The sequence below is a fragment of the Spea bombifrons genome, chromosome 11, assembly GCF_027358695.1.
Source record: "Spea bombifrons isolate aSpeBom1 chromosome 11, aSpeBom1.2.pri, whole genome shotgun sequence".
Taxonomy (NCBI): Eukaryota; Metazoa; Chordata; class Amphibia; order Anura; family Pelobatidae; genus Spea; species Spea bombifrons.
Genome location: NC_071097.1, coordinates 32,480,609 through 32,505,959, shown reverse-complemented (window position 1 = coordinate 32,505,959; position 25,351 = coordinate 32,480,609). Strand labels below are relative to the sequence as shown.

The 25,351-nt window shown below is 46.2% G+C and overlaps 1 protein-coding gene across 2 annotated transcripts; it reads left to right on the top strand.

The window, feature by feature from the left end:
* Positions 1–1,711: 1,711 nt before the first annotated feature.
* IDE (insulin degrading enzyme) lies at positions 1,712–24,530 on the top strand. Of its 2 annotated transcripts, none has more exons than XM_053451351.1 (25): positions 1,712–1,839; positions 4,544–4,728; positions 5,337–5,544; positions 5,950–6,119; positions 9,490–9,612; positions 10,788–10,900; positions 11,228–11,390; positions 11,875–11,967; positions 12,184–12,275; positions 12,852–12,932; positions 13,284–13,387; positions 13,885–13,987; positions 14,434–14,556; positions 14,682–14,764; positions 16,585–16,729; positions 17,867–17,977; positions 18,646–18,766; positions 20,206–20,297; positions 20,614–20,725; positions 20,806–20,973; positions 21,617–21,889; positions 22,235–22,296; positions 22,602–22,674; positions 23,314–23,381; positions 23,614–24,530. In XM_053451351.1, the coding sequence occupies exons 1-25, from the start codon at positions 1,778–1,780 to the stop codon at positions 23,707–23,709; spliced, it is 3,024 nt and encodes a 1,007-aa protein (XP_053307326.1). In that variant the 5' UTR covers positions 1,712–1,777; the 3' UTR covers positions 23,710–24,530. The 2 variants fall into 2 exon arrangements, with proteins under 2 accessions (XP_053307326.1, XP_053307325.1); XM_053451350.1 differs by lacking the exon at positions 16,585–16,729 and adding an exon at positions 16,066–16,210.
* Positions 24,531–25,351: the final 821 nt, after the last annotated feature.

The window sequence follows — 25,351 nt, the reverse complement described above, 5'->3', positions numbered from 1 at the left end:
TTGTGGTCTTGGAAGAATGTATATTAACTCCCTCAGCGATTGGGGTCACTCGGAGTTCTTTAATATACATTATTCTATACTAGGGGTGTCAGAGGCATTAAACTCCCTTTAAACGGGACCCAGACCCTGACGCGGGGGACGCGTTTCGCTTCCTCAGAAGCTGGCCCTGTATAACGCGTTGGCTAAATCTCCTGCATTACTTATGCATTATGCAGGGCCTATTCGTCGTGGGGTGAAGCCACAGCCCAAACATCCCATCGCTGTTCCTTCAAAGGGCAATCATGGCCTTCGTTACACTGACCCCGCCAGCTCGCTGCCCATGCAGCATTTCACTAAGTTACTCAACAAGATGCCCCTAAACATGCCCCCCCCCCAGCTAGTTGCCATAAAGATAAATCTACAGGTTAGGCGTATGACATGAGTAGCTTCCCAGTGGAAGTGGTAGAGGCTAATACAGCGAGGGGATTTAAACCTGCACGGGTTCTATATACGGCTCGTGAATCTAAGATGAGAACAACGACCGACGAAGGATTGAGTCTTTAAAGAAGGAAAAACGGGTGACTAGACAGGGGCCGGATGGGGCCGATCTGCCAGCAAATCGTGTTTCATAGATCGTCGGGTAGTCAGATGGCTCTTTTAGCGCGCATCTTACAAGAGTTGTACGACAGGCCTGCATTTAATATATTTATAATATAATTTAATATAACAAGCGATATAAAAATTAATAGTAAATTTAATATATTTATAGCATTTATTATTATGAGTGAAAACAAGTGTATATTTATAATATATTAATAAAACCAGTGATATAACAAGTTTATTTTATATAACATTTAATATAGTTATAATATAATTGTATTTAATATTATATTTAATATAGTTATTATATGATTTAATATAACGAGTCATATAACAAGTTCATTTAATATTATATTTATAATATAATGTAATATTAATATAATGAGTGATATGCCGAAAACAGCATTGTGCAATAGGACTGATACAATATGTCTGGCTTGGAGGAGAGAAGAGAGAGGGGATGTAATAGAAACATTTAAATACTATGGAATCAGAGGCTTGGACGGAATGTAAGAAAGTATTACTTTACTGAGAGAGTGGTAGATGAGTGGAACAGCCTCCCGGCAGAAGTGGTAGGGGTTAATAAACAAGCACGGGGCAGGCATATGGCTTCTGTACCAACTATATTTAATTATCTAAGCTGTTGGCTTTGTTGCCAAGTTGATGAAAACGCCTCTGGGTGAGAGTCCTGCTCCTCTATAAATAACTCCTGCCGTCTGCCAGGTAAAGAGCGAGAAAAAAATAAAAAGAGAAAGAAAGAAAACACCCCTGTGAGCTGTGACTAATCAGCATGACCGAGCTAATGCCCCAGCCTCCTCCTCCTTCCCTCTCTCACTCCCCGGCACTCTACCGGCTCACTCGCCAGCTGATTTCACAAGTATAGAGAGCTGCGGCCTGCTTTGGGCCTACATCCCGGGACTCGATTGGAACGCGCGTCCAGGGATAATTCAGGTAGAGCGGCTTATGAACTACGGCAGAACGAGGCTTCACATGTGTAGGCGAGATGTCTTCCATGTTGTGGTCCCCTCCGGGTTGTTAATGGTCGATGAACCCGAATGTGGCTTGTGGGGGGTGGGAAGCCGTCCCACTTGTGTGATTGGAGGCGGGGATCTATGGGTGCCGGGAGGTGGGCCTTGCTTCAAGCAGGCGGCCTTCACCTTGGCTGCTCCCCGCCTCTCCTGCCTGTTGTTACCAGGCCATGCTGCAGGGCTGCCGCCGCTTCGCCAGCCACCTCTGGGGCCACAGATTACTGACAGCAGGGTAAGAGGGTGGGGACACCCGGGCTTCTGCAGTCCCTCCGCCGCCCCTCTTCCCCTGGTTCGCCCCTCTGTTTACCGGCTGGGACTCCGACTACACAGGCGGGGAGCTCCTGGGCCTTTAAAGGGTTTTCTGTGTATCCCTCACCCCTTCAGGCCTGCACTGTATGGTCTGGGGGGCCCCAGCCGAGTCCCCTCTGCTCTGACATTTACTTTATACAGTGATGCGAACTTCAGGCTGATTATAAGGAGGGCTCCTGGGGGCCCCAGAAACAGCCACAGGGACCCCCAGAAACAGCCACAGGGACCCCATAACAGTCAGAGGGGCTTTTACCGGAGTTTGTACCTATTATTATTATTATTATTATTATTCTAGAAAGTGAAGTTACGTAAGCCTTTGGAGCCTCAGAAGTCTCCTTTTGCATCTGATTATGAAACCTCTGATGTCCCTTATCGTTTACCATTTTGGCCGAAATAAAAGAACCCCCTGAGTTAAAGGGTTAATATGTCTATATCCAATTTTCCTATAATTTTAAGAAATGTTGCCGGCCCCATTCGGCCCCCGTCTAGTCCCCCGTTTCTCCTGCTGTAAAGACTCAAACCTTAATCGTTTCTCAGTCTCGTCTTATATTCAGGAGCCGCGTGCCGATCCCAATGCGTGATTATTATTATTGTTTATGTAGCGCCGTCGCACTCTGTAGCGCTGTACAATGCGTAGACGGGACATAACAAGCAGTAACGTTTTTGACTGACAGAAACCGGCGAGGGGGGGGCCTCTTACGATTTATATTTAAATCCCCTCACTGTATTACCTTCTACCGCTTCTGCTGTAAGGCTGTTCCACTTATCCAGCACCCATTAACAAATTAGTATCACAATTTCCTGTTTAACCAAAGTACGCGGAGAAGGTTGTTGTGTAACACCTGCTAATGGACTTGGTGGTTTTATACGTGTGTATATATATATATATAATGTGCTATGCAGGAGTGCCAGCAAAGTCTATAATTACTATTATCATCGTTAAGAAAAAAAAAAAAAAAAAAGCCCGATATTTATTAAGCCGGTTGTAGTTTTTGCTCTAGAATATGACGTTTTCAGGCAGCTGCATATCAGCCATTTGTATGATTCTCGCTTTATCTACTAGACAGACACCCGACTCCTTATCATACTGCCTGTGGGGGAACAATGACTGAATGACTCGGTCTTAATCACCCAGCCAGACACTCTGACTAATGAAACTCTATGGAGAGACAGACTTCATTAGCATTGCCATAGAGAATCGGCTCAGTGTGGTGTTTGAGCAGTAGAGCGGTGGGGTTGTTGCTGTGCCGGGCGCGCGGTGGGGTTGTTGCTGTGCCGGGCGCGCGGTGGGGTTGTTGCTGTGCCGGGCGCGCGGTGGGGTTGTTGCTGTGCCGGGCGCGCGGTGGGGTTGTTGCTGTGCCGGGCGCGCGGTGGGGTTGTTGCTGCGCACGGTGGGGTTGTTGCTGTGCCCGGCGTTCATTACACTCAGTAATATTCCTAAAGAAATACAAAGTCCTTTACCAGGGCGACGCGTTATCCATGGATACCAGGGAGCGCTGGGTGAGAAATCCTCCGGGTAAAGCGGTCACAGTGCCCAAAGCTAGACGGCCGTCGGTTAGTAGTGGGGGGGGGCGATGGCGCCTGCAAGGTATCGGACGTTAAGAATAAGCGCGTGGCCGGAAGGACTGTGACAGAGGAAATGCGTTTTGGGTTGTGTCGTCATGGTTACCCGCAGGCGCTGGCAGATGTTTCGGTGCGGTGACCCGGGGCGTATCCGAGGAGGATCTCTTGAGTAATTGGCAAGGGATCGGCTCTTCGGAGTAAACGAGAGGACAGAAGCAGAGTGTGCGCCGTGGCTATCGGCTTTCGGGAAATGGTAGGTAGGACGGAGATTGGTGGCAGTCGTCGTGGAAACCGCTGGTCTTAGAAGATGTAAGCTCAGCGGGTGAGAATGGCGACTTGGCTGTACAAAGGTTTTTTTCCATGTTTTATTAGTAAACGCGAGGGGTTTAGTGATTTAGGAGTTGGTGCCGGAGTCGCCGGGTGGCTTGGATCTACTTTCAGGAATACCGCGATCCCTTCGCTGGATATTTATATCCCTCACCTCGGAGCCGTCGGATATTTCTGTAACGGGTGTGTTTTGGATCTGTGAGCGAGCGATCCCGTCCGGCCGCTATGCCCACATCTCCGAGTAATAGAGAGACTGAGATTAATCCGGCGAGGGGAATGCAAACATGCGCGGGATCGGCGTACGGCTCCTGACTCTAAGACGAGACCAGCGACTGATTAAGGTTTGAGTCTTTACAGCAGGAGAAATGGGCGACTTGACGGGGGCCGAATGGGGCCGATCTGCCGGCAGATTCTATTTACTAAAGAGGGATTGGGCAGGAGAGCTGCAGTTTCAGCTGGCCGGCGTGCTTTCTGCATCCATGCGTTGACATTTGGGTGGGAAATGAACGGTCCTTCTCTGACCCACCATGTCCCCCCCCAACAAAGATGTCTGTCTTTGGCAACTGGACTGTTGGGGTGCCACTTGCTACAAACCCGCTGCTCAAAGGTCCCCAAAAGGGGGAGTAGTACATTGGTCTGTACCGTAGCTGGCTTTGCCCCCGCGTAGCAGTAAAGATTGATCGGTTGGCCCTGAAACGTGTTATTTGTGCTCATTTTTCGATTTTTCCTCCCCGCAGGTTTCAGGAACGTAGCGTCTGCGCCATGAACAGCCTGGCCATGAAGCGGGTGGTCAACGATATCGCCAAGTCTCCGGAGGACAAGAGGGAGTACCGAGGCCTGGAGCTGGCAAACGGCATCAAAGCGATCCTCATCAGCGACCCCACCACCGATAAATCCTCGGCCGCCCTCGATGTGCACATCGGTATTTCGTTCTTCTTTTAGCCTCTCCCGATTTGCATTGCAAAAGAGCGATGCGGCTGCCCCGCGCGCTGCATAAAGTCCTACTGGTATTTCTCGTGCTTCCCCCAAGCCTCAGCTATTAAGCCGGTATCCCAGTCTCATATTAAGGACGGAGCAGCTGGCAATGAGTGGTGGTCTGGTTATTGCACCTCTTCCTGAGTAGAGGAGGAGTAGAGTACAGCGGGCAATTACTTTCAAGAGACCCATGTATAAAGTGCATATAGAGGCAAAAGGTGATAATTGTTAACCTTATTTGCATGCGCCTACCCAGAATCCCTTGTGGTTGTGGCAGCACCATGAGATTTCTGAGGGAAAAACAAGCCTTCTGGCTTGTCTGGTGTCTGTAGATGAGTGTTTAATAATACTTCTACTACCCCCTTAATTTTAGTGGAAGGGGTTTCCATCACCTTTACCCACCATAACTCATGATAGTATCCGTGCTGCTGATGGGCGGATTTGCTGGCCATAGTCATTTAGGTCGGAGAAAAGACCCGACTCCATCAAGGTCACGTCATATTTCTTCAGATAAAAAAGCATTCTTATTAACTCTTTGCTGGTTCTTCTCGGCAGGATCGCTGTCCGACCCCGATAACATCGCGGGTCTGGCCCACTTCTGCGAGCACATGCTGTTCTTGGGGACAGAGAAGTACCCGAAGGAAAACGAGTACAGCCAGTTCCTGAGCGAGCACGCGGGCAGCTCCAACGCCTTCACCAGCGGCGAGCACACTAACTACTACTTCGACGTCTCGCACAAGCATCTGGAAGGCGCCCTGGACAGGTGACACGAGCCTTAATCCTCCAGCGGCCGCAGCGACGGTTAACCGCTAGCGCTATATATATATTATTCCACCCCTGTAACCCCCAGTCGGACTGGTAAGGCTGATGGGAGTTGTAGTCCCCCCCCCAAAAAAAAAGGCAATTAAAGACTTTTTTTAAACTTATTTTCAGTAACGTTCGTGCGCGCGTTGTCCGTCCCTTGTGCGTAGAACCTATTACCCTGCTTTCCCCTCGCTACTTTTAGGTGGGCTGCCTCCTGGATCATTCCCCAAGGGGAGGAATAACTCTGTTTAGTGGAATAGAAGCTGTGTAGTGATGGGCATTCTCTTTATACGCATGCGTGTTTGCTTGTAAGTGACACTTACGGGAGTGTGAGTTTTACTGAAACCGCCGGATCTTCCCCCAGGTTTGCCCAGTTTTTTCTGTGCCCTCTGTTTGACGAGAGCTGCAAGGACCGAGAGGTTAACGCCGTGGATTCGGAGCACGAGAAGAATCTGATGAACGACGCCTGGCGTCTCTTCCAGCTGGAGAAGGCCACCGGGAATCCGAAACATCCATTTAGCAAATTTGGAACCGGTAGGTTAACCCTTTCTTTCCCGTGTCTGACCAGCAGTCCACCGCTTAGTATTTGTAACGGTTCTTATTACCCTTCCGGCCCCTGGGACAAGTTGCTTTAGTGCAACACCAAAAGATTAGGCACGCGGTGCCAGAAAAAACGGGGCACATTGACTAAATTGTGTGATAAAGACCCCCCCCCGTGATGTTTCAAGGGAGATCTCTGCAGTACCTCGATCTGTGTGACATCAAGAGGTTGCGTTCTGGGCTATGATGTCATATCCCCGCTCGCGGAGATTGGGTTGCTGGGCTGCACCTGTCCTGTTTAAATATAATAAATCTCTGGTATCCTCTCCGTTCCAGGACCGGGGTCTGTGCTTCAGGGGGGAGTCATTTAGGGACAAGTGCAATAGCATAATGATATACATACGTATAATAATAATAATATTATAGGCAGTAAAGCGCAGCCCTCGTTTCCACTGATTCGCTGTTACTGTTGCACCTTTGAATTTTAGGAGTTTGTCAGATTTCAGGATAATTAGCTGGGAAACTGATAGAATTTAGTTAAAAAGTTACATATTAATCACTGTTGCCTTTTAGAACTCTCAGCGCCGCTTTTTCCCGTAACAAAGAACTCCTGTCTGTAGGGACGTTCCTTAATAGTATCATTTTCTTTTTATTATATATTATTAATAAACCGAAGTACAAAAACTCCTTGCGTAATAACAGGTGATGATAGTAACCATATGAATAATTAAGTTTATAAAGTGTGTTTTGGCTGAGAGCGGTCTGCGGGCTCGTACATCGGTCCGGCTCGGGCTGTAATTAAAGCTGGAGGTAGGAGTTGTGGGGGATCGGAGTGTCCGTAGCGAGGGGCCGGAGAGCGGAGGTGTGCTGCGTGAGAGTTTGGCGCGATGTGCTGCAGACATAAAGGATAATAATCTCTTGTGTGAGCGGAGCGGTCGCTGAAGAGCAGGCAGGTGAGTTCTTTGGGCATTTGTCAGATGGATTTGCTGTCTGGCGTGGCTTCCGCGTTTCGGGTAAATTTTGTTGCAAACTCTTTAGTAGATTTCAGAATCCCACTTTTGAGTCTATGATGCCATTTAGAAATTGCCCCGTTGCGTTGCTTTAATCAGGGGCCCGTCCGCCCCGCGTAGGCAGTGGACAGAAGTTCGGTGTGTATATATGTCATATAATTATATTATATACTGGCTGTGAAGTACTAATAGTTTCCGTTTGATCGCCATTAGCAGGGATGGATCTATTTGCGATTAGCGCGAACTCGGAAGACGTTCTTTTTTTTGCCGTGAGTCTCGGGGGGGGGGGCGATGTCGCTCCCACCTCTGTCTGCTCATGAAAATAAGTGATTTTCCACATTTTGGAGTCCTAATAGTTTTGCGCAGCGCTTCTTCTCAGTTTGTTGCTCTTAACGCTCCTTTAAGAGATTTGAAATGTGAAAAGTCTGTAGCTTTCTGTTCCTAAAGGTCTCCGACTTCCGCCAAGCCGGATTAATTCCGCATTAATCTTTTTTTTCCCCCGTATCCGACAATCCGGTGTTTTTGCCTTTACGTTGTTCTATGGATGTTGTGCAAAGGGTTAACACGGAGCTTTATGGCCGTGGAGCCGTTTTTGGCTGCTCTCCACTCTATCGGGTTGTTTAGGATGAGCGGTTTAATAATAGTTTTGCCGGGTAGTAGTTGGAGCGGTTGAGGTTTCCAATAATTAATGGTAATTCCTTGATTTTGTTTTGCGCTGACGTACCTTCGCTTCTGCTCACCTGTCAGGTTTAGTTTATCTTGGCTACGCAGGTTAATAATTGTCTTATTCCGGGTGTGGAAGAGAAGCGCGTTACTCAACAGCTGTCTGCGTTCAGCCCGTTCACAGCGTGAATTTTATTAAATGTTCAGAATATTCAGTTTTTGAGCCCAGTAGCCGTTGCAAAGTTTCATGATTCCATTGATTTAACGTATACGCTTAAGTCAAATACCGACTATTATGACACTAAACACCAAAAATAATTAATCAAGTATAATTTTGCTTTATTCATAATTTTTGCTGGGAACACTCAGTTGTCATGTGACAAAAAAAAGCAGTCATTGATAGGTTGTTGCCATACAAGCTGAATGAGCGTCTTAAGCTATTCTACACTAAATCTTCCAAAGAGAGAAAAAAGGGGCAGATCTGCTAAGGTCGGTTTGCTTATACATGTTCTAAGTGGAGCAGCACATTTAGCTCGCTAGGGTTGGACCGTCGTGATGTAAAGTAGCTGAGAGAGCGCTGCTGGTAACTCGCCCTTTAGTGAATAGACCCCTATGTGTTATTGTGATATCAGGCTGCCACCCAGTGGTCTCTTAGAGTATTGCACTTGCAGTATCTGCTCTATGGCAGCTGATTTACTCCTGTCCCCGCGGCCCAGCGGCGGATTCAACTCAATGGCTGCTAACGGGTCATTGAAATCACAATCCGTTATCGTGAGATTTAGGAAGCCTAAGAGCTCCAATTCCTTTACTTGATGGATGTGAGGCTGTTAAGGGTGAATACAACTAAGAAAAAGCAGTGAATCCAAAAATATTTAATATGTAGTTTATTGGCCATTGTATGTTGAGAAAATAAATAGATCAAGTATAATTTAGTAGGAACCCCCCTCATTTTTTTTTTCTAAACAGTTTTTGCCCAATAATGTGTGTGTGTGTGTGTGTGTATATATATATATATATATATATATATATATATATATATATATATATATATATATATATATATATATATATATATATATATATATATATATTTTTTTTTTTTTTTAATATTATTTATTTTAAATGGGACCTCCCCTTTTAATTAAACGCTTGCAAATAAAAGTACTGTACCGGCCCATCTTGAATATCCTCTGTTCCACTTTAGTAAAGCACCCACATAATTATATATATATATGCTAGTAATAAAGTAATCAGCCCATCACATAATTATAAAAATAACTCGCTGCTTGCATGAAGATTCACATTTATATATAATTACATACACGCAATAATGAATTGCCTATTATATGGTTAACCTGTATGGCAACGACAGCAGGAACATTATTATTGTCTCATTGGTAATGTTAAGTCGCATATTGGGCTAATTGAGGTTAAAATAAGCAAAACTGAAATCAAATGGTATAAAGTAAAACCAGCTATTAAAAATATATATTATATCATATGTAATATATATATATATTACTCACTTTTTTTTTTTAATTTTTTTTTTTAACCTCAGAGGTCTCTTCTTCAGATGTGATTCTATGTGAATTATAGACCTGTGTTGTCCCAAATGTTTGTGTACATTTTTACCTTTTTGTTGGGCCGTCGTGGGCTAATATGGCAATTGTCTATTTTTATTTCCCCTCAAGGTAACAAACTGACTCTTGAAACGAGACCAACCCAGGACGGCATCGACATCCGACAGGAGCTGCTTAAATTTCACTCCACGTACTACTCGTCTAATCTGATGAGTCTGTGCGTCCTCGGACGAGGTAACGCAGGCTCTTCTTATCTGAAGCGCACACATTGGGCTTTCTTATTGTATTTAGCGCCGTGCTTTGTACGCGAGCGTCCCACTGAAATAGACGATGGAAAAATATAACAATGGGCCGCTTATTATAAACCCGCGATTCCCGGCACAGCGCTAAACATGAAGCCGGCGGAATATTCCGCTCGTCGCTTCCGGTTTAGAACGGCGCATAAAGCTATCTGAATGCCGACCGAGGACTCTGCTGCTCTGTTTGTGATATTTGGTGTGCCAGGCGGAGAATTCCAGAGCAATAATGCGTCGTCCGAATGGCCCCCGTCTGTCATGTTTCTGTATTAACCTTAAAATCTATCACGATTTTGAAAAATGTTAGGAATGTTCTTGGGTTTTGAAAGAAAAGCCAATTTTGTCCATTAAAATAACATGGAATGGATCAGAAATCCAGTGCAGATGGGGTTAATATTGTAAATGACTATTGTCCAGCTGATTTTTAATGGAATCTCATCATAGGTGTACAGAGAGCCTTTATCACTTTACTCCTGTGTTCCAATGGCCCTTTATCACTCCCATCACTCCTGTGTTCCAATGGCCCTTTATCACTCCCATCACTCCTGTGTTCCAATGGCCCTTTATCACTCCCATCACTCCTGTGTTCCAATGGCCCTTTATCACTCCCATCACTCCTGTGTTCCAATGGCCCTTTATCACTCTCATCACTCCTGTGTTCCAATGGCCCTTTATCACTCCCATCACTCCTGTGTTCCAATGGCCCTTTATCACTCCCATCACTCCTGTGTTCCAATGGCCCTTTATCACTCCCATCACTCCTGTGTTCCAATGGCACGTTGTGTTCACTGATCCAAGTTTAAAAGCCTAATTGATTGTTAGAAAACCCTTTTTCGATACTAACGTATGGGATGTTCTACATCAGTCGGGTGATCTCTTGGCGGCTCTCGATCAACATGATCAGTGTCCTGTTACAGATATAGTAAATCTATTACAGATAAACTAAATCTGTATCTATATAAATGATATATCAATATGAGGTGGTTATACGTAAAAGATAAACTGATTAACGGTATCAGACACGCGGAAATGAAGCGTCACGATACGAATGTACATTTAGGGGGATAATATGTGTCTGGGGATAACGGGGACCTCTTCTGTCGTCTTCCTCAGAATCCCTCGATGAAATGACGGAGCTGGTCGTGAAGCTTTTTGCCGAAGTGGAGAACAAAAATGTCCCTCTCCCCGAATTCCCGGATAACCCTTTCCAGGAGGAACATCTCCGGGTGAGGATTAATATGAAGTTCTACGAGGGGTTAACGTAAAGTAACAGGAAGGGAAGTTGAAAGGTTTCCGACTTTATTTCGTGAAACATCCCGTGTTTTAGGACAGATATTTGTAGCAATCGGCAGATCGTCCCGTCGGTTTCAGAGATGATCCCCCCCCGACGTAGATCCAGCATGATTGACAGATATGACTTTGTTGGGCGACCGTGTTCTTCGCAGCATTATAACCCGGCTGGATTAATGTTTAAAGGGTTACTGCGAGGGATATAATGGGACTGAGCATTGCCGTGAGCCTCGCACGTCTCATGTTTGTATTTACTCATATAGCAAATCTACAAGATCGTGCCTGTGAAGGACATACGGAATCTATACGTCACGTTCCCGATACCTGACCTGCAGAAGTATTACAAGTCCAACCCCGGCCATTACCTTGGACATCTCATCGGCCACGAAGGGCCAGGCAGTCTCCTGTCTGAACTGAAGTCTAAAGGTAACGGTTATTGCGATGCGTAGCTGCTCTCTGCTTGCCTGCACCTGATCCATTCACATAATAAAAATATCAAATATCAGAAAATGTATTATTGTAAAAAAAATTGTTTCTCGTTACATTCCAGTATTTAAAAAAAAAAAAAAAAAAAAAGATGCAAAATGTTGTTGCCGTTTTATTAATTGAGTAAAAAGTTCTAATGTATTTCCATAGCATTAAAAGTGATCTTATCCTGCTAGGCTCGTGCCCAGGGGCTCCTGTTCTCTGGGGGGGTCACGGTGCACTAATGTATAGTCTTACAATGTGCCGATGGTATAGTGGGATCATGTATGAAGGGTGCCTAGGGGCCTCCGAGGTCCTAACCTGGCCCTGATTAACTATATACGCTATCGCAGTCCATTACTACGTCACCAGTCCTGTATAGGTGTCTCTCCGCTCTCTGTATGTTCTTTTTACTCATCCTTTTTTTTTTGTCTTTATCTTTAAGGCTGGGTAAATACTCTGGTCGGTGGCCAAAAAGAAGGCGCGAGAGGATTTATGTTTTTCATCATTAACGTGGATCTGACCGAAGAAGGTCTCTGTAAGTATAAAGCTGCGACCTCCCCAATCGTTCGGCGTCTTTCTGTTTCCACGTGTGATTCTGCGATGTGTCTTTATATCATGCGTTCTCGGCTGTCCTAAAGCGTCGCCTTCTCCCACGAGAGGGATCTCTTGGATCATTACAATCCTCTACTTAAATAACAGAGAGAGAAATGGTATTGCTGTTTTGTCTTAATGTGTTTTTTATCTTTCCCAGTGCATGTTGATGACATCATTTTCCACATGTTCCAGTACATCCAAAAGCTCCGTACGGAAGGGCCCCAGGAGTGGGTGTTTCAGGAGTGCAAGGTAACCCCCGTAACTGTCAGCATGTACCCTACGACCTCATCCAGCACCATTAAGACACTCGGCCCTTCAATATCCAGTCTCTTACTGTGCGTTTTAGTATCTTACGTGTGGGTGATATCTGTGTTTAAGTCATTTAGGGATCAGAACTGCTTACTTTAATCAAAAAATGCTCTTTGAAAAACCCTGATGAACTTAAAATGTTAGTCAAAAAAGAAAAAGGTCAGTCGAGTTTCCAGCGCCCCTATAAGATGTAGAACGATGCTGGTTCCTGTGCTACGTGGAGAAGATGTCACCACACCTGCCAACTTACTTGCCTATACATTATGACGGGTCGGCCCCAGTGAGCTTGCGATACAAGAAGCACATTTAAAGATCTTGAGTCACCTCGCTGATTGAACTATACAATATGCAGGGCCAGCTCAGCGTGTGTGTGTAGGGGTAGGCGTGTGTGTGTGTGTGTGTAGGTAGGTGTGTGCGCTCGCGGGTGGAATGGACGTTCTAAGGGTTTCCGTCGATAAGCTGTCATTTTGGGTATACAAAAACCGAACACTTGTTTTTAAATTCTCTTAATTCCAGGATCTAAATGCAGTTGCCTTTCGCTTTAAAGATAAGGAGAGACCGCGCGGGTACACCTCGAAGCTCGCAGGATTGTTACATGTAAGTGATACGCGGCTTTAGTCACCCGATGGAATTGTTTTTGAGTAGATCTGTTATATGCTGTTGGGTTTTCCAGGTGGAGAGCCACTAATCTGACCCAAAATACCCGCAAACATAAAGTAACGCATGGCTTTTTAAGCCTGGATTTACTAAAACGGAGACAAGGAAGCCCCTGCTTGATTGAAAGAGCAGTTTATAGGAAGTTACCTTTCACGCTTATCCGTAGGACCATGTCTTATTCTCCGATGATATTGTCATAGCCTTATTATATCTTACTTGCTAAATTATGCAGAATAAAATGTAGTTATTGTATGTTTTTTCTCAAGCTCTCATTTCCCTGTTTTTTTTCAGTACTACCCCTTAGAGGAAGCCTTAGCAGCGGAGTATTTACTGGAAGAATTCCGGCCGGACCTGATCGAAATGGTGCTCGATAAGCTGAGGCCGGAAAACGTTCGGTAAAAATCCTTGTTTTATTTATTTTTTCTCCATGCGCGACCGTACGCCAACACCGCCGGCAGAGAACTCCTGAACGGAAGTTCTAGCGTTCTCCGTTAGAGGAACCCGCTGAGCCCTGTGACGTTTAGCCAGTGATTCTGGCCTCTGCTGGGAGGGAAGGACCCCATCCGTGTACCGGCCGTAGGATATGTTGCTACATCCTGGTGGTCATCTGGCGCATGGTCGTTGGGATGCGATAGTACGTCGTATGGCTGTTAAGGAATTAAACTTGGTTTTACCCTCCTTTGGTTCATAAAAAAAAAAAGGCTGGGTCAGAATGGAAGGAGCGCAGGACAGAGCAGTATCGGAACGGGTTTGAAGTGTTTCATTTATCTTAAACTTAAAGCTTAAACACCACTGCTTCTTGCTAGATTTCTCTCTCTCCTGACACCATACATTCCAACAGTCCTGGGTTTTTCTGCGCTTGAATGTAATGTATTCCTGCTGATCTCTACAGGGTGGCAATAGTCTCCAAATCCTTCGAGGGCAAGACCGATCGGACAGAGGAATGGTACGGCACGCAGTACAAGCAAGAGGACCTCCCGGCGGAGGCCATTGAGGTCAGTGGAGTCCATTATATATTGCTTACTGTCAGATTGTGTTTGTAGGCGAGCACCCACCATTATTATTATTATAATTATTATCAGAGGTTTATATATATATATAATAGTTTTAGTTTTTGTGTAATGTTTCGGGCAGCTGCATGTGTTCTGTCATTAGCATTTGGAATAATTCTAATAGAATTAGAACAGAATAAAATAAAACCAAGTTCTGTCAATGCTGTCCTACATTACTATAATAAAGGGTCTGGGGGAGGGGGGTATTACTGTATAGAGCGCTGAGTAAACCATTTAAATGCCAAAGAGATGCCATACACTTCTGAGACTGACTTGATATAGATAGGAAAGGGATTCTATAGCAAACGGTTAATATGTTGTTTAAAGGGCAGTTGGCGTCTGTAACCGCCGCGTCTCACCCGGGGATTTGCCTCATTTGTTTGCTGTAGAAATGGCAGAATGCGGACCTCAACGGGAAATTTAAGCTGCCGACGAAGAACGAGTTTATACCAACAAATTTCGAGATCCTTCCTTTGGAGAAAGACGCGTCGCCGTATCCTGCCCTGATTAAGGTACGGGTCGCCATTATCGACGACAAAGTAAATGTCTATGAGTACACTGACGTTATAAATGAGATGAAGGGGCTTGTCGTCTGAACGGCGCGTTGGTGTTGTAACATTTCGTCTCTCTCCCGCAGGACACCGCCATGAGCAAAGTCTGGTTCAAACAAGATGACAAATTCTTCCTTCCAAAAGCTTGCCTGAACTTCGAGTTCTTCAGGTAGAAATCTCCTTTATTTCCATCCAGATAAGCGATCGCGGGGTTAAAATCCATTTTTCTTTCTTTGTCTGAAATGTAATTTATTTGTATTTATATATAAGCGGAGAGCATCTTTTCCGAGCGGGGCATTAATACCGGTGAAAGCTCCTCTCCCCGGTAATATCTCCGTTCCGGGCTGTAATTATTAGGAATGCCGGATGAGCGCTCGCTAAGCTTTTTTTCTCTGTCTTTATGGTTTTTTTTACTGCGGGGGTCGGCAGTAAATCTGTCACAAAGCTCCGCGCTGACCGTTCCTCCGGCTCATCCGTCTTGTGTTCATGGACGCTCCTAAATTACTCTGTTCCCAATTGCTGTCCATAACCATTAGACGGCAAACGTTCTGCGTTGTTCTGCCAGTCTCAACGGCTTGATGGATGATTCCCTGCGCCCCCCCTGACACCGAAATAAACTTTCTTTACTTCCCCCCCGAAATAATACTAATATTTAGCAATCAAATCACTTTTTTTCTCTCCATTATAGCTTTCACCGCCCTTAGAGCTTCTATAATTTTTGAAAAGTTATTATTATTTTTTTTTAATAATTTTGGTGGGTTTTCATATGTGAGCATTGAGAGGGGGTCCCGGCATCGCTTCGTGGAGGTTACTGAAGGAGGTCCTCGTTGTTCCTTTAGCTGTTTTGTAATAACGATAGTTACTAATAAAATAATTTAATCTCAGAGGAACGCGAATAGCCGGTTTTGCGGCTCTCTGTTGTCTCTGAAAACATCCGGAAAGTCTTTCTCCGCGTCAGGCGGGTGTATCGAGGAACGTAGGAGGAGGACGCGGGTTAAAACAGGAATAGATGAGACGTCGCCGGTTCGTTGCATGCGTTTGGGCTGCCGGTTGACGGCTACGGCCTCACCGTACCCTCAGATCAGCATGGTGTCAGCAGTTGGCCTTGTTGGGTGTTTAGTTTGGGGACATATGGGCAAACTACATGGGCCATCAAATTCTATGGGCTGAAAGTGGATTTGGGATGTTCCCCGTAGGCATAAAATGTGACCCCTTTGTCCTCTTCTAAAGGTGGACTTTTAGCAAGATTGCTCGCTCAAGCTTCTTTATGGCCCCCGGTGACCGTGAGGCCGCCATGCCGTTAATGATTCTTTGTCTGGGTTATATGGCCTGTGCTCCGCGTAAAGCCGTACAGCTCGTCCCTGGGGCCGTGTCTACTTGGATCGTGAAATGTGGTCTTCTCCTCTGCCCGCCCATTGTGTAACCCAACGAGTAATGACACTCGAGTTTGACTTCAATGTTTTCTTTCAGCCCATTTGCTTATGTGGATCCCTTGCACTGTAACATGGCCTATTTGTATCTTGAACTGCTAAAAGATTCCCTCAACGAGTATGCATATGCAGCAGAGCTAGCCGGGCTGAACTATGATCTCCAGAACACCATCTATGGGATGTATGTAAGTACCTAAAACCAAGGCCGTTCCTTCTCCTTCCTCCGTCGGAGGACTTCTTCTCATCTCCTAGTTTCCTACATTCCATTTGGTGTTCTTATTTCAGTCCTACCTTCCGACCTCAAACTCTAAAGGGTTAAAAAAAATAAAAATGTCTACCTCCTCGATGGGTAGGTTGTAGAACGCGATGAGAAAACTTCTTCCAACCCAACGGTTAGGTCCTCCATCCATGGAGACGTTGATGGTGATGCTGCATATACATACTCTTTTATTCATGGTCCTCCATGTCCTCGTCCATGTCATTGCTCGCATCATCAGTCTCTCTCATTTTATTTTTTCTTGTATTTTTTTTTTATTTCCCCCCCCCTCCTGTTTGTTAGTCGATACCTTTATGCCGACCCTCTTCATTGCAACATGACATACCTCTTTCTGAGACTATTGAAGGATGATTTAAAAGAGTATACATATGCAGCTCGCCTCTCGGGTTTGGGCTATGGCATTGCGTCCGGAATGAATGCCATCCTTGTAAGTAAATGACCCTAGGAAGCCGTCTCTGCCAGGCTGAGCGTTGCGGCATGCTGTAGCGTTTGCGGCCACGTTTGGTGGATTTTGGGCTTTTTTTTGGTGCACTTGTCCCAATAATGGATTGAAGGCTTCAGGCTTTTGCGTTTGAGTGATTTGGCTGAGTTAATGTTCACTCCCCCCCCCCCAATACTAACCAGTTGGCGTGTTCTATACTAAAAATAAAAAGTGTCATGTTTTTTTATGCCACTTTTGACGTCTTTATCCCCAGTCTTGGCCTTAAAGACGAAGCGCTTCTTTGGCAGATTGTGCCTTATTGCCCTAAGCAGCTCCCATGGCCCTGGCTGGGGGCAGACCTGGATCGGGAGGGTGGGTAGGCGGCAGCGTTAGGGCAGGAAAGTGCTGACAGTGGCAATAAACCTACTAAACCATGATTGCAAATTAGCCTTTATCGTCTGATAATACAGAAAATATTCTGCTGCCTTACCTCCTGTCAGAGAGTCCGCGGTAATGCCGTCACTTTCACTCCAGAGCTGCCCTGATTGGAGCATTCCACTCGTCTTCAGCGCTATTGGCTAGTCGGGTCCCTCTGGGCCACTTTAAGCTTTCTGTCCAGAAATACTCTCTCTCTCGCCCCCCCCCCTCTCTCTTGCCCCCTCTCTCCCCCCCAATATTAACAAAACGAGAATATGATGACAATGTCGGGTTTTAAGAGGGGTGAAGAAGCGCATGTTCTTACCTCTGACAATTGCTGCAGAACATTTAGATGCGAAGATGCTTGGAACGATGCATTTCTCATCTCTTCTTTCACACACGATAAACTCTCTGCTTTCTATAACCGTTCTGCATGCATCACAATCTGTCAGATAGACGCCGGCCGTTTGCTCGTCTACCCGTCCTTCATCCTAATTAATCACTGGGGTTGGTGGCGGATCCAACGACACCGCAGAACGCCTGTCTCTCCCTCTGTGACCATCAGGCGACTAATAAGCATATGGGGGGCACCACATTGCAGCCGTCATACACGTTAAACCGCACATTAGTGTCCCTTTACGTTGTTAGTAAGCGTTGTGAGGGTCTTCCTGGTTCTTGTGTAAGGAGAATGGGTGTAAGCGCTCGCGTGTTTTCTTCTCCTTCCAGCTCTCGGTAAAAGGTTACAACGACAAGCAGCACATCTTACTAAAGAAGATCGTCGAAAAAATGGCCACTTTTGAGATAGACGAGAAAAGATTTGAGATTATTAAAGAAGCGGTGAGTTATCGTGTCTCGTTATATCAGATGATGTCGTGTTCCGCATCTGTTTTCCAGATTGTTAGAGCGACGGGAATAAATACGGCAGATTTGTCACTTTACGCGTATTGCACGTTTTCTATACATCTGTGAAAGGGGATCTGCAGGTTTGGGGTCACTCATGGAAAACAAGGAGACTTCTGGCTGTAACATAATTGCAGAAAGTGTTTTCTAACAATCAATTAGCCTTTTAAACTTCAACTTGGATCAGCGAACACAACGTGACATTGGAACACTGATAAAGAGCCTGTGGAACACAGGAGTGATGGGAGTGATAAAGGGCCATTGGAACACAGGAGTGATGGGGGTGATAAAGGGCCAGTGGAACCCAGGAGTGATGGGAGTGATAAAGGGCCATTGGAACACAGGAGTGATGGGAGTGATAAAGGGCCATTGGAACACAGGAGTGATGGGAGTGATAAAGGGCCATTGGAACACAGGAGTGATGGGGGTGATAAAGGGCCATTGGAACACAGGAGTGATGGGGGTGATGAGGCCTCTGTACGCCTATGAAGAGATTCCATTAAAAATCAGCCATTTCCAGCTACAATAGTCATTTACAACATTAACCCCGTCTGTGCTGGATTTCCGCGTGTTATACAGATGTTCTTTCTTTTCTTCCCGCGCAGTATATGCGTTCCCTTAATAATTTCCGCGCAGAACAGCCGCACCAGCATGCGATGTATTACCTGCGGCTGCTGATGACCGAGGTGGCCTGGACCAAGGATGAGCTGAAGGAGGCTCTGGAGGGTGAGTGGCTTTGGGGTTTGCATTCAGAACTAGACTTCATGCATTTGGGGTGTCCGGTGCTTCCCGAGCCCCAATATTCTTCCGTACATGTTTCCTTGAGTTCACGAACCTCTCGGGACCCCTGAGCCCGCTTTGTGGCCGCCCCTATCATTGAGCTCGGGTGATAATTGAGGAGTATAGTGTGTTTTCTTTTCCACGCAAGCATTTCATTTTTAGACAACGAAGGTATCTCTTTTGTTACCGACCTGGATAACGTTTCCATAGCAACGCATTGTCCGTAGCAGGCGGCGCGGGCAGCGTGAATGTCCCCCCGCTTCAATGACATCAGGATTCCTCTCCGGCCCCCCGAGGGATTTAATCTGATTTCTTAATTTATTCATTGACGGCCGAGCTGCAGCCGCTTTGGATTAATTCAGGCAAATTATGCTACCGGCTGCGACTAACTGTCTTCTAAAAGAGTAAATGCCCCTGAATGCAGCAACTGCCCTGCATCTAAGTAAATCTTGGAATATTCCTTTTTTTGTTTTGTGGCTTTTGTTTTTTTAACGCCGTGGCCGGGGTCCTGATTTATAAATTTAAAAGGATGTTTCGACTTGTTTCTCCTCTGCATGGAGAGACTGTTGTAGCTGGAGGTGATCTTCACCTGTTTAATAGGCCATTTTTTCCTCCCCGTGCGCCGCGAGCCGCAAAATACATCTTGTTCTCAGTGCTGCGCATATATATATATATATTATAATATAATATAATATGGGCATACAAGAGTAGAACGAGTAGACAGGTAGAGGAATGCTGTCCGCTAGGACCGTGGAAGGATTTGGAGGATTGAAGTAGGTTTTTGTGCCAAGCTGCTTCCCGGGCGCTAGTGTGCCCGGTGTTCTTCTGCGGAGTGGTTGGATTCGGAGGGTTGTGACATTGGACAGGGCGGGCCGGGTTTGATGCTTATATCTTGCGGGTATATAATTTATAGGAATCTGGCGCCGTTTGGCACGGCTGTAGTAAGTCTTTCACTTATTGGAGCATCCGTGGCAGCTTGGTTGTGGACGTTTGTATCGGCGTGACTTCGGTGCTTGGAACGTTTGTTTCGGTGTAAGATGAAAAGTCAGAATGTAATGCCCCGCGGAGCGGCCTCGTGTCCCCCAGCAGCTGGACTGGGTTGAGATCGCGGTGGTTAAGCTGGTTTCGGGGTTCTCTGTCGCTGGAGATCTGGTTTGTCCTCCGGCTCGACGCTCTCCTGCTTGGGTTCCGTTCCAGACTCTCTTGGTCCATTCATTGGGCTCTGTGCTGGAACTGGGCCCTTCAGGCCGACGCGTCGCTAATCCTGTGCAGAGGACGGCAAACGGAGTGGTTGGGTTTATGACGGGGATGTTTCACGACCTCGATAAACGACCCGAAAGTGCTTAATCCCCCCCCCCCCCATTGTTTCTGCTTGTGTCTTACAGATGTCACCCTCCATCGTTTGAAAGCCTTCATTCCTCAGCTGCTGTCCCGGCTGCACGTCGAGGCGCTTCTTCACGGCAATATCACAAAGCAGGTGAGTTATCAGCCTCCCTCTCCATGCCCCAAAAGCCCTTCGGTAACGTTAGGTCATTACGGCCCGGGGACTGCATTGCAGTTGCTGCTATTGTTGACCCCGGGCCTAAAGTTTAAAGTAAAGTGTTTTAGCTGGATTTCTTACGACAAACTAAACGGCGGATGGGCAGTCGAGCGCTAGACTGCGCTAAAGGGGAACTTGGCCCTGACCCCTGGATGTCTTATGCTGGAATCCCAGTTAAAAATTCTCATTCGGTGGCGTAGAGTAGAAGCCGGCTTTCTGTCGCTGACCTGACATCCGTGTTTTTCCTCCGCAGGCCGCGCTGGGCATCACACAGATGGTGGAGGACACGCTTATCGAGCATGCGCACACCAAGCCTCTCCTGCCGAGCCAGCTGGTCCGATACAGAGAGGTGCAGCTGCCTGACCGTAAGTCCTGGGAGCGGTGAGCGTCTCGGCGGCTTCGCCCCTTCTGATTGTATAAATATATATTTTTGGTGTCTTCGCAGGGGGCTGGTTCGTCTATCAGCAAAGGAACGAGGTTCACAATAACTGCGGGATAGAAATTTATTACCAGACGGACATGCAGAGCACCTCGGAGAACATGCTCCTCGAGCTCTTCTGCCAGATTATTTCCGAGCCGTGCTTCAACACCCTGAGGACCAAGGAGCAGTTGGGTGAGACGCGTCCGCCAAAAGGATAATCACCCAGCCCCACACCCACGTCCGCGTTCCAAAACCCATCCAGAACTTTCTGTGGTTCAGATATAATGAACTAATTTATCGATCACTTTATCTTTCTTACCATTTCTGCAAATCCCCCTTCACGTCCCATAACCACCCTGTGCAGTTTGTAGCGGAAACCGGCTTTCAGCCCAAGCAGGAAGTTGTATCCGACTTCCTGTCCGCCGACTTCCTGTCTGCTAGCGCTAGAGATTCGTTACAACTTTGCGGTCAAATAAAGATGGAAGACGTAATAAACAATTAGCGGTATTAAAGTGTAAGAAATCGGGGCTCACCTGGAATCAGACGGATAAAGCTAGCGAGAGCTCAAAACTGCATCTAAGCCTCCGGTTTCTGGGAGGTAGCCAACTAAGGACCGATTATTTAAGTAAAGGGAATTAGGAGTTACATAAAGCGGGCATAAAACATATCTAATGAAATTAGGGCCAGATTCGCTTTAATGCGTGGCACTTATTGTTCTGATGCATGTCACGCGTGCGACGTGGTAACGTTTCGGTTCTAGCCGCCGTCTGTCTCGGCAGGCGCTTCTCGGAGACGTTTCTTTGCCCCCGACTTACAACTTTTTGCCCTTTTGAAGGTTACATCGTGTTCAGCGGCCCCCGCAGGGCCAATGGGATCCAAGGCCTGCGGTTTATTATCCAGTCCGAGAAGCCGCCTCATTACCTGGAGAGCCGCGTGGAGGCTTTCCTGAAGACCACGGAGAAGTCCCTGGCAGACATGTCCGACGAGGCCTTCCAGAAGCACATCCAGGCGCTGGCGATACGCCGTCTAGACAAGCCAAAGAAGCTCTCTGCGGAGTGCGCCAAGTACTGGGGAGAAATAATTTCCCAGCAGTATAACTTTGACAGAGGTGAGACTCAACATGAATGAACGCACGTGGGCTCTTACAGCCACATGATGCCGATGTAAAGATACTGAGCAATGGCTGGCTGAGAATCATAGGTGTTGTTAAGCAGTAGCTTTAAGCTTTTCCCAGTCTTTTCTGATTGGCAGTAGCTATTTAACCCTTATTGCACCCGACTGCTGCTGTGCTGGCCGCAGTCCTCTTTACAGTGACTGTTACCAAAGGCGATAAACCTTCTAAACGCGGATTATTCTGCAAATGTTTTTCAAAAGCTTAGTGTTTTCTGTTTTTGTTTTTAAGCCAAAAAACTCTGTAAAATAATAATTCTATTTTCCTTTCATCTCGTTACAGATAATATTGAAGTCGCGTATTTGAAGACCCTTGTAAAAGATGACATCATTAAGTTTTACACGGTAATATTCTTTCTGAAGTCACAATCCGTTGTATCTGGGTTTTTATTGTCGTATAATCGGCTGGAATACGGAATAAAGTGTCTGCCGCCGTCTTCCTTTACTCAGGGGTACTGGGGGTCTCTTACTGGGTTCAGGGCTCCCCCGATCGCTGTGCCAGATGTATTTTGGGGCGTTCTGGAGCTTTCTCTGAATGGTGTGCCAGTCCAGTTTGATGTTTTTAACCCCTAAAATTGGTGATTAATATCTGCTGGCAGTCGCTTTCATATTTGGTTTACGCGCCTTGTTAATATATTTCTCCGTTTCAGGATCTGCTGGCCGTGGAGGCGCCAAGGAGACACAAAGTGTCCGTCCACGTTCTGGCCAGAGAGATGGATTCATGTGAGTGCGTTCAGAGGTTGGGGGGTTCAGTGTTTCAGAACGCGTCGGCCACACTTTGCTGGTGTAACAATGACCCTGAATTACTGGGGGTGTAGCGGTGCTGTGTACGGGAGAGACGCTGCCGCAGATGAGCCGATTTGGCTTGTTTTAGGTTTTCTGGAATAGGGGGGATAAGATCGTTAATGTAAATCATTCTGGGAATGCGTAGGAAATATTGACGTGCGTCTCAAACCAGTCACCAGTTCAGGGGGGAGCTGGACCTACATGCACCACGAACCTAATCACAAGACACCTGGGCCACTAGCGGTCAACGTATGAGACTCATACGGAACACGCGATCGCGCAGTCATCCGTGTAACAAACCTACGGATCGGCCTCTATGCGCAGAAACCCCTCTTAAGAGCAGAGGTTTTATATTCCCGTTCTCTGGGTTTGAGCGTTCGCTCCTCCATTTAGATTCTAGCAGAGGGAGTAAAGAAATGGTGAGCGAGTGCCGGACAGACGGAGAACGTCCTGCTCGCCATGAGATCGCGGGCGTTAGTGTGCGCGGTGGAAGCTCCTCTCTGCGTACAGGCGGTTTTTGAGTAGGTTACTGTTATGTATCCCGTGTCTTACTTCGGATCTTTTGACCCCACGCAGGCCCTGTGGTGGAAGAGTTCCCGTGTCAGAACGATGTTAACCTGGCCCCGGCACCCCCCCTTCCACAGGTAGGTCGACGCAACGCTCCTCCGCCCCGCATCAAACGGTATCCGGTACAGCGTACACACACACACACACACACACACACACACACACACCTACACACCTATATATATATATATATATATATGTATGTATGTGTATGTGTGTGTATAGGCATGTATATAATAGTTATCTCTAATCTTTACGAGCCAGGAAAAAATGTTGGTTTTCATTAAAACGCCTCTTTTATTTTGCCAGCCTGCTGTCATTAACAACATGACGGAGTTTAAGCGAAGTCTACCTCTGTTCCCCCTGGTGAAGCCTCACATAAACCTCATGGCTGCAAAACTATGATCCCTTCTGCAAGCAGACAACCAGGTGCTGGATCTCGGAACGGCCCTTAAACAACGAGTGACAAATATCGGTTTAAATAGTAGGATTTTGCAAATAGACATTTAGTGCGTCTCTGTAGTACGAATCTGCGGCTCGCTTCACCTCGTGGGATGTCCGAGACGCTCGGTCGGGAAGCAGGAACGCGTCCTGCGATGGATTTAGAATGAAGAAATGTATGATGTCATCTGTCGTTACGTACGATGTATAACCGCGGATACGGAGAATGCCGGGAAACAATATCCTTTACCTATTCCCCACCAAATTTATTTATGGCTAAATTTTAGAATCGGTCCTAATCTTTCCCAAAACCTACAAATCCCTCCAGCTTCAGCGGCAAGACGGAAGCTTGTAGAGGTCGGGAGATCCGGCACCTTCGTACGTAATCGATGATTCCGCCTTTAAGATGTTTAACCCCGTAGGGTTAGCCTGGGCTGTAAGCGACAGATGGTAATTAAGTAACGTGACCCTTTCTTAATGAAACTGGAACGTTTGGGATAAATGTCTAGAATGACCTCCAGGATGGCGCCCGCAAATATGGCCGCCCATATCATAACTTGATTTATTATTCTTTACAGCATAGTTTGGAGTTAACTAAACCCAAATTTGGGAAGAAAAATGACTTTATTAATCGTAAAGTGCATTCGTTGTAACGGTTTTAATCTTTCTAAAGGCAAACGTTGAGATTTTATAACGTGGCAGGAGTGCTGAAAACCCACAAGAGTTTTATTTGGGGTCTTTAATTTCTCACCTTAATTATTTTATTAAAGTTTTATTTTGTGTAACATCTCTCTCGTTTCTCAGGGTTTGACCTATTAATCCCGTTAGGCTTTATAATTAAATACCGTTATTTACATCCCCCCCCCTGTACTTTGAACCAATAAAAACGTTTTTGATTTTATAAATCCAGACTTTAATAATCTTAAGTAATTTTATATTCTCGCTCGCCTCCTGACTGATGTCTCTACCGAGAGGGTGGTAGTTAAGTGGAACAGCCTCCCACTAGAAGTGGTAGTAGTTAATACAATGAGTGGACTTAAACATGTATATGGCGTCTAATACGACACCAACAGCTGATTAGGGGTTGAGTCTTTACAGCAGCTAGACGGGGCGGAATAGGGCTGATTTGACTCCTAATTCTTGTAAGAGGACGTGTAAAAAGAGGGTTTGTTCCACGCTGAATTTAACCCCTTTTATTTACCCCTGCTGATTGCCCCAGTAATTTCCCCTACAAATATTCCCTTAAACACTGTTTTTACATCATTTTAATTTTTTTAGGGACTACATAAATAATCATGTGACATAAAAGGAGTCACCGATAGGCCAGGTACAATGAAAAGGCTTTTTTATGCAGTTAAACCCTAAGAGCAAAGAATGAAAAGCCAGATCTGCTGAGGTTTGTTTGCTTAACTACTAAAGAGCCGGGCAGTCTGTGTAAGTGGAACAGCAGCTTTAACTCCAATGATGTAAGAATAGGGGGGGGCTGTCTGACAATTCCCAAGTCTTTTCGATAACGGTCTGTAACGTTTCGCCTCATCAGACCCCGAGGCAACGGTGCCTGTCCACCCCCCACCCTGTTACTATCTGCCCCTGTAGGGTGGGGGGG

Bases quoted from the DNA above. Each gene is read 5' to 3' on its own strand.
- IDE (XM_053451351.1), top strand. From the start codon at position 1,778: ATGCTGCAGGGCTGCCGCCGCTTCGCCAGCCACCTCTGGGGCCACAGA. The intron at 4,729-5,336 runs GTATTTCGTTCT...TCTTCTCGGCAG, and splicing joins CGCCCTCGATGTGCACATCG to GATCGCTGTCCGACCCCGAT. The intron at 14,765-16,584 runs GTAGAAATCTCC...CCTGTTTGTTAG, and splicing joins CTGAACTTCGAGTTCTTCAG to TCGATACCTTTATGCCGACC.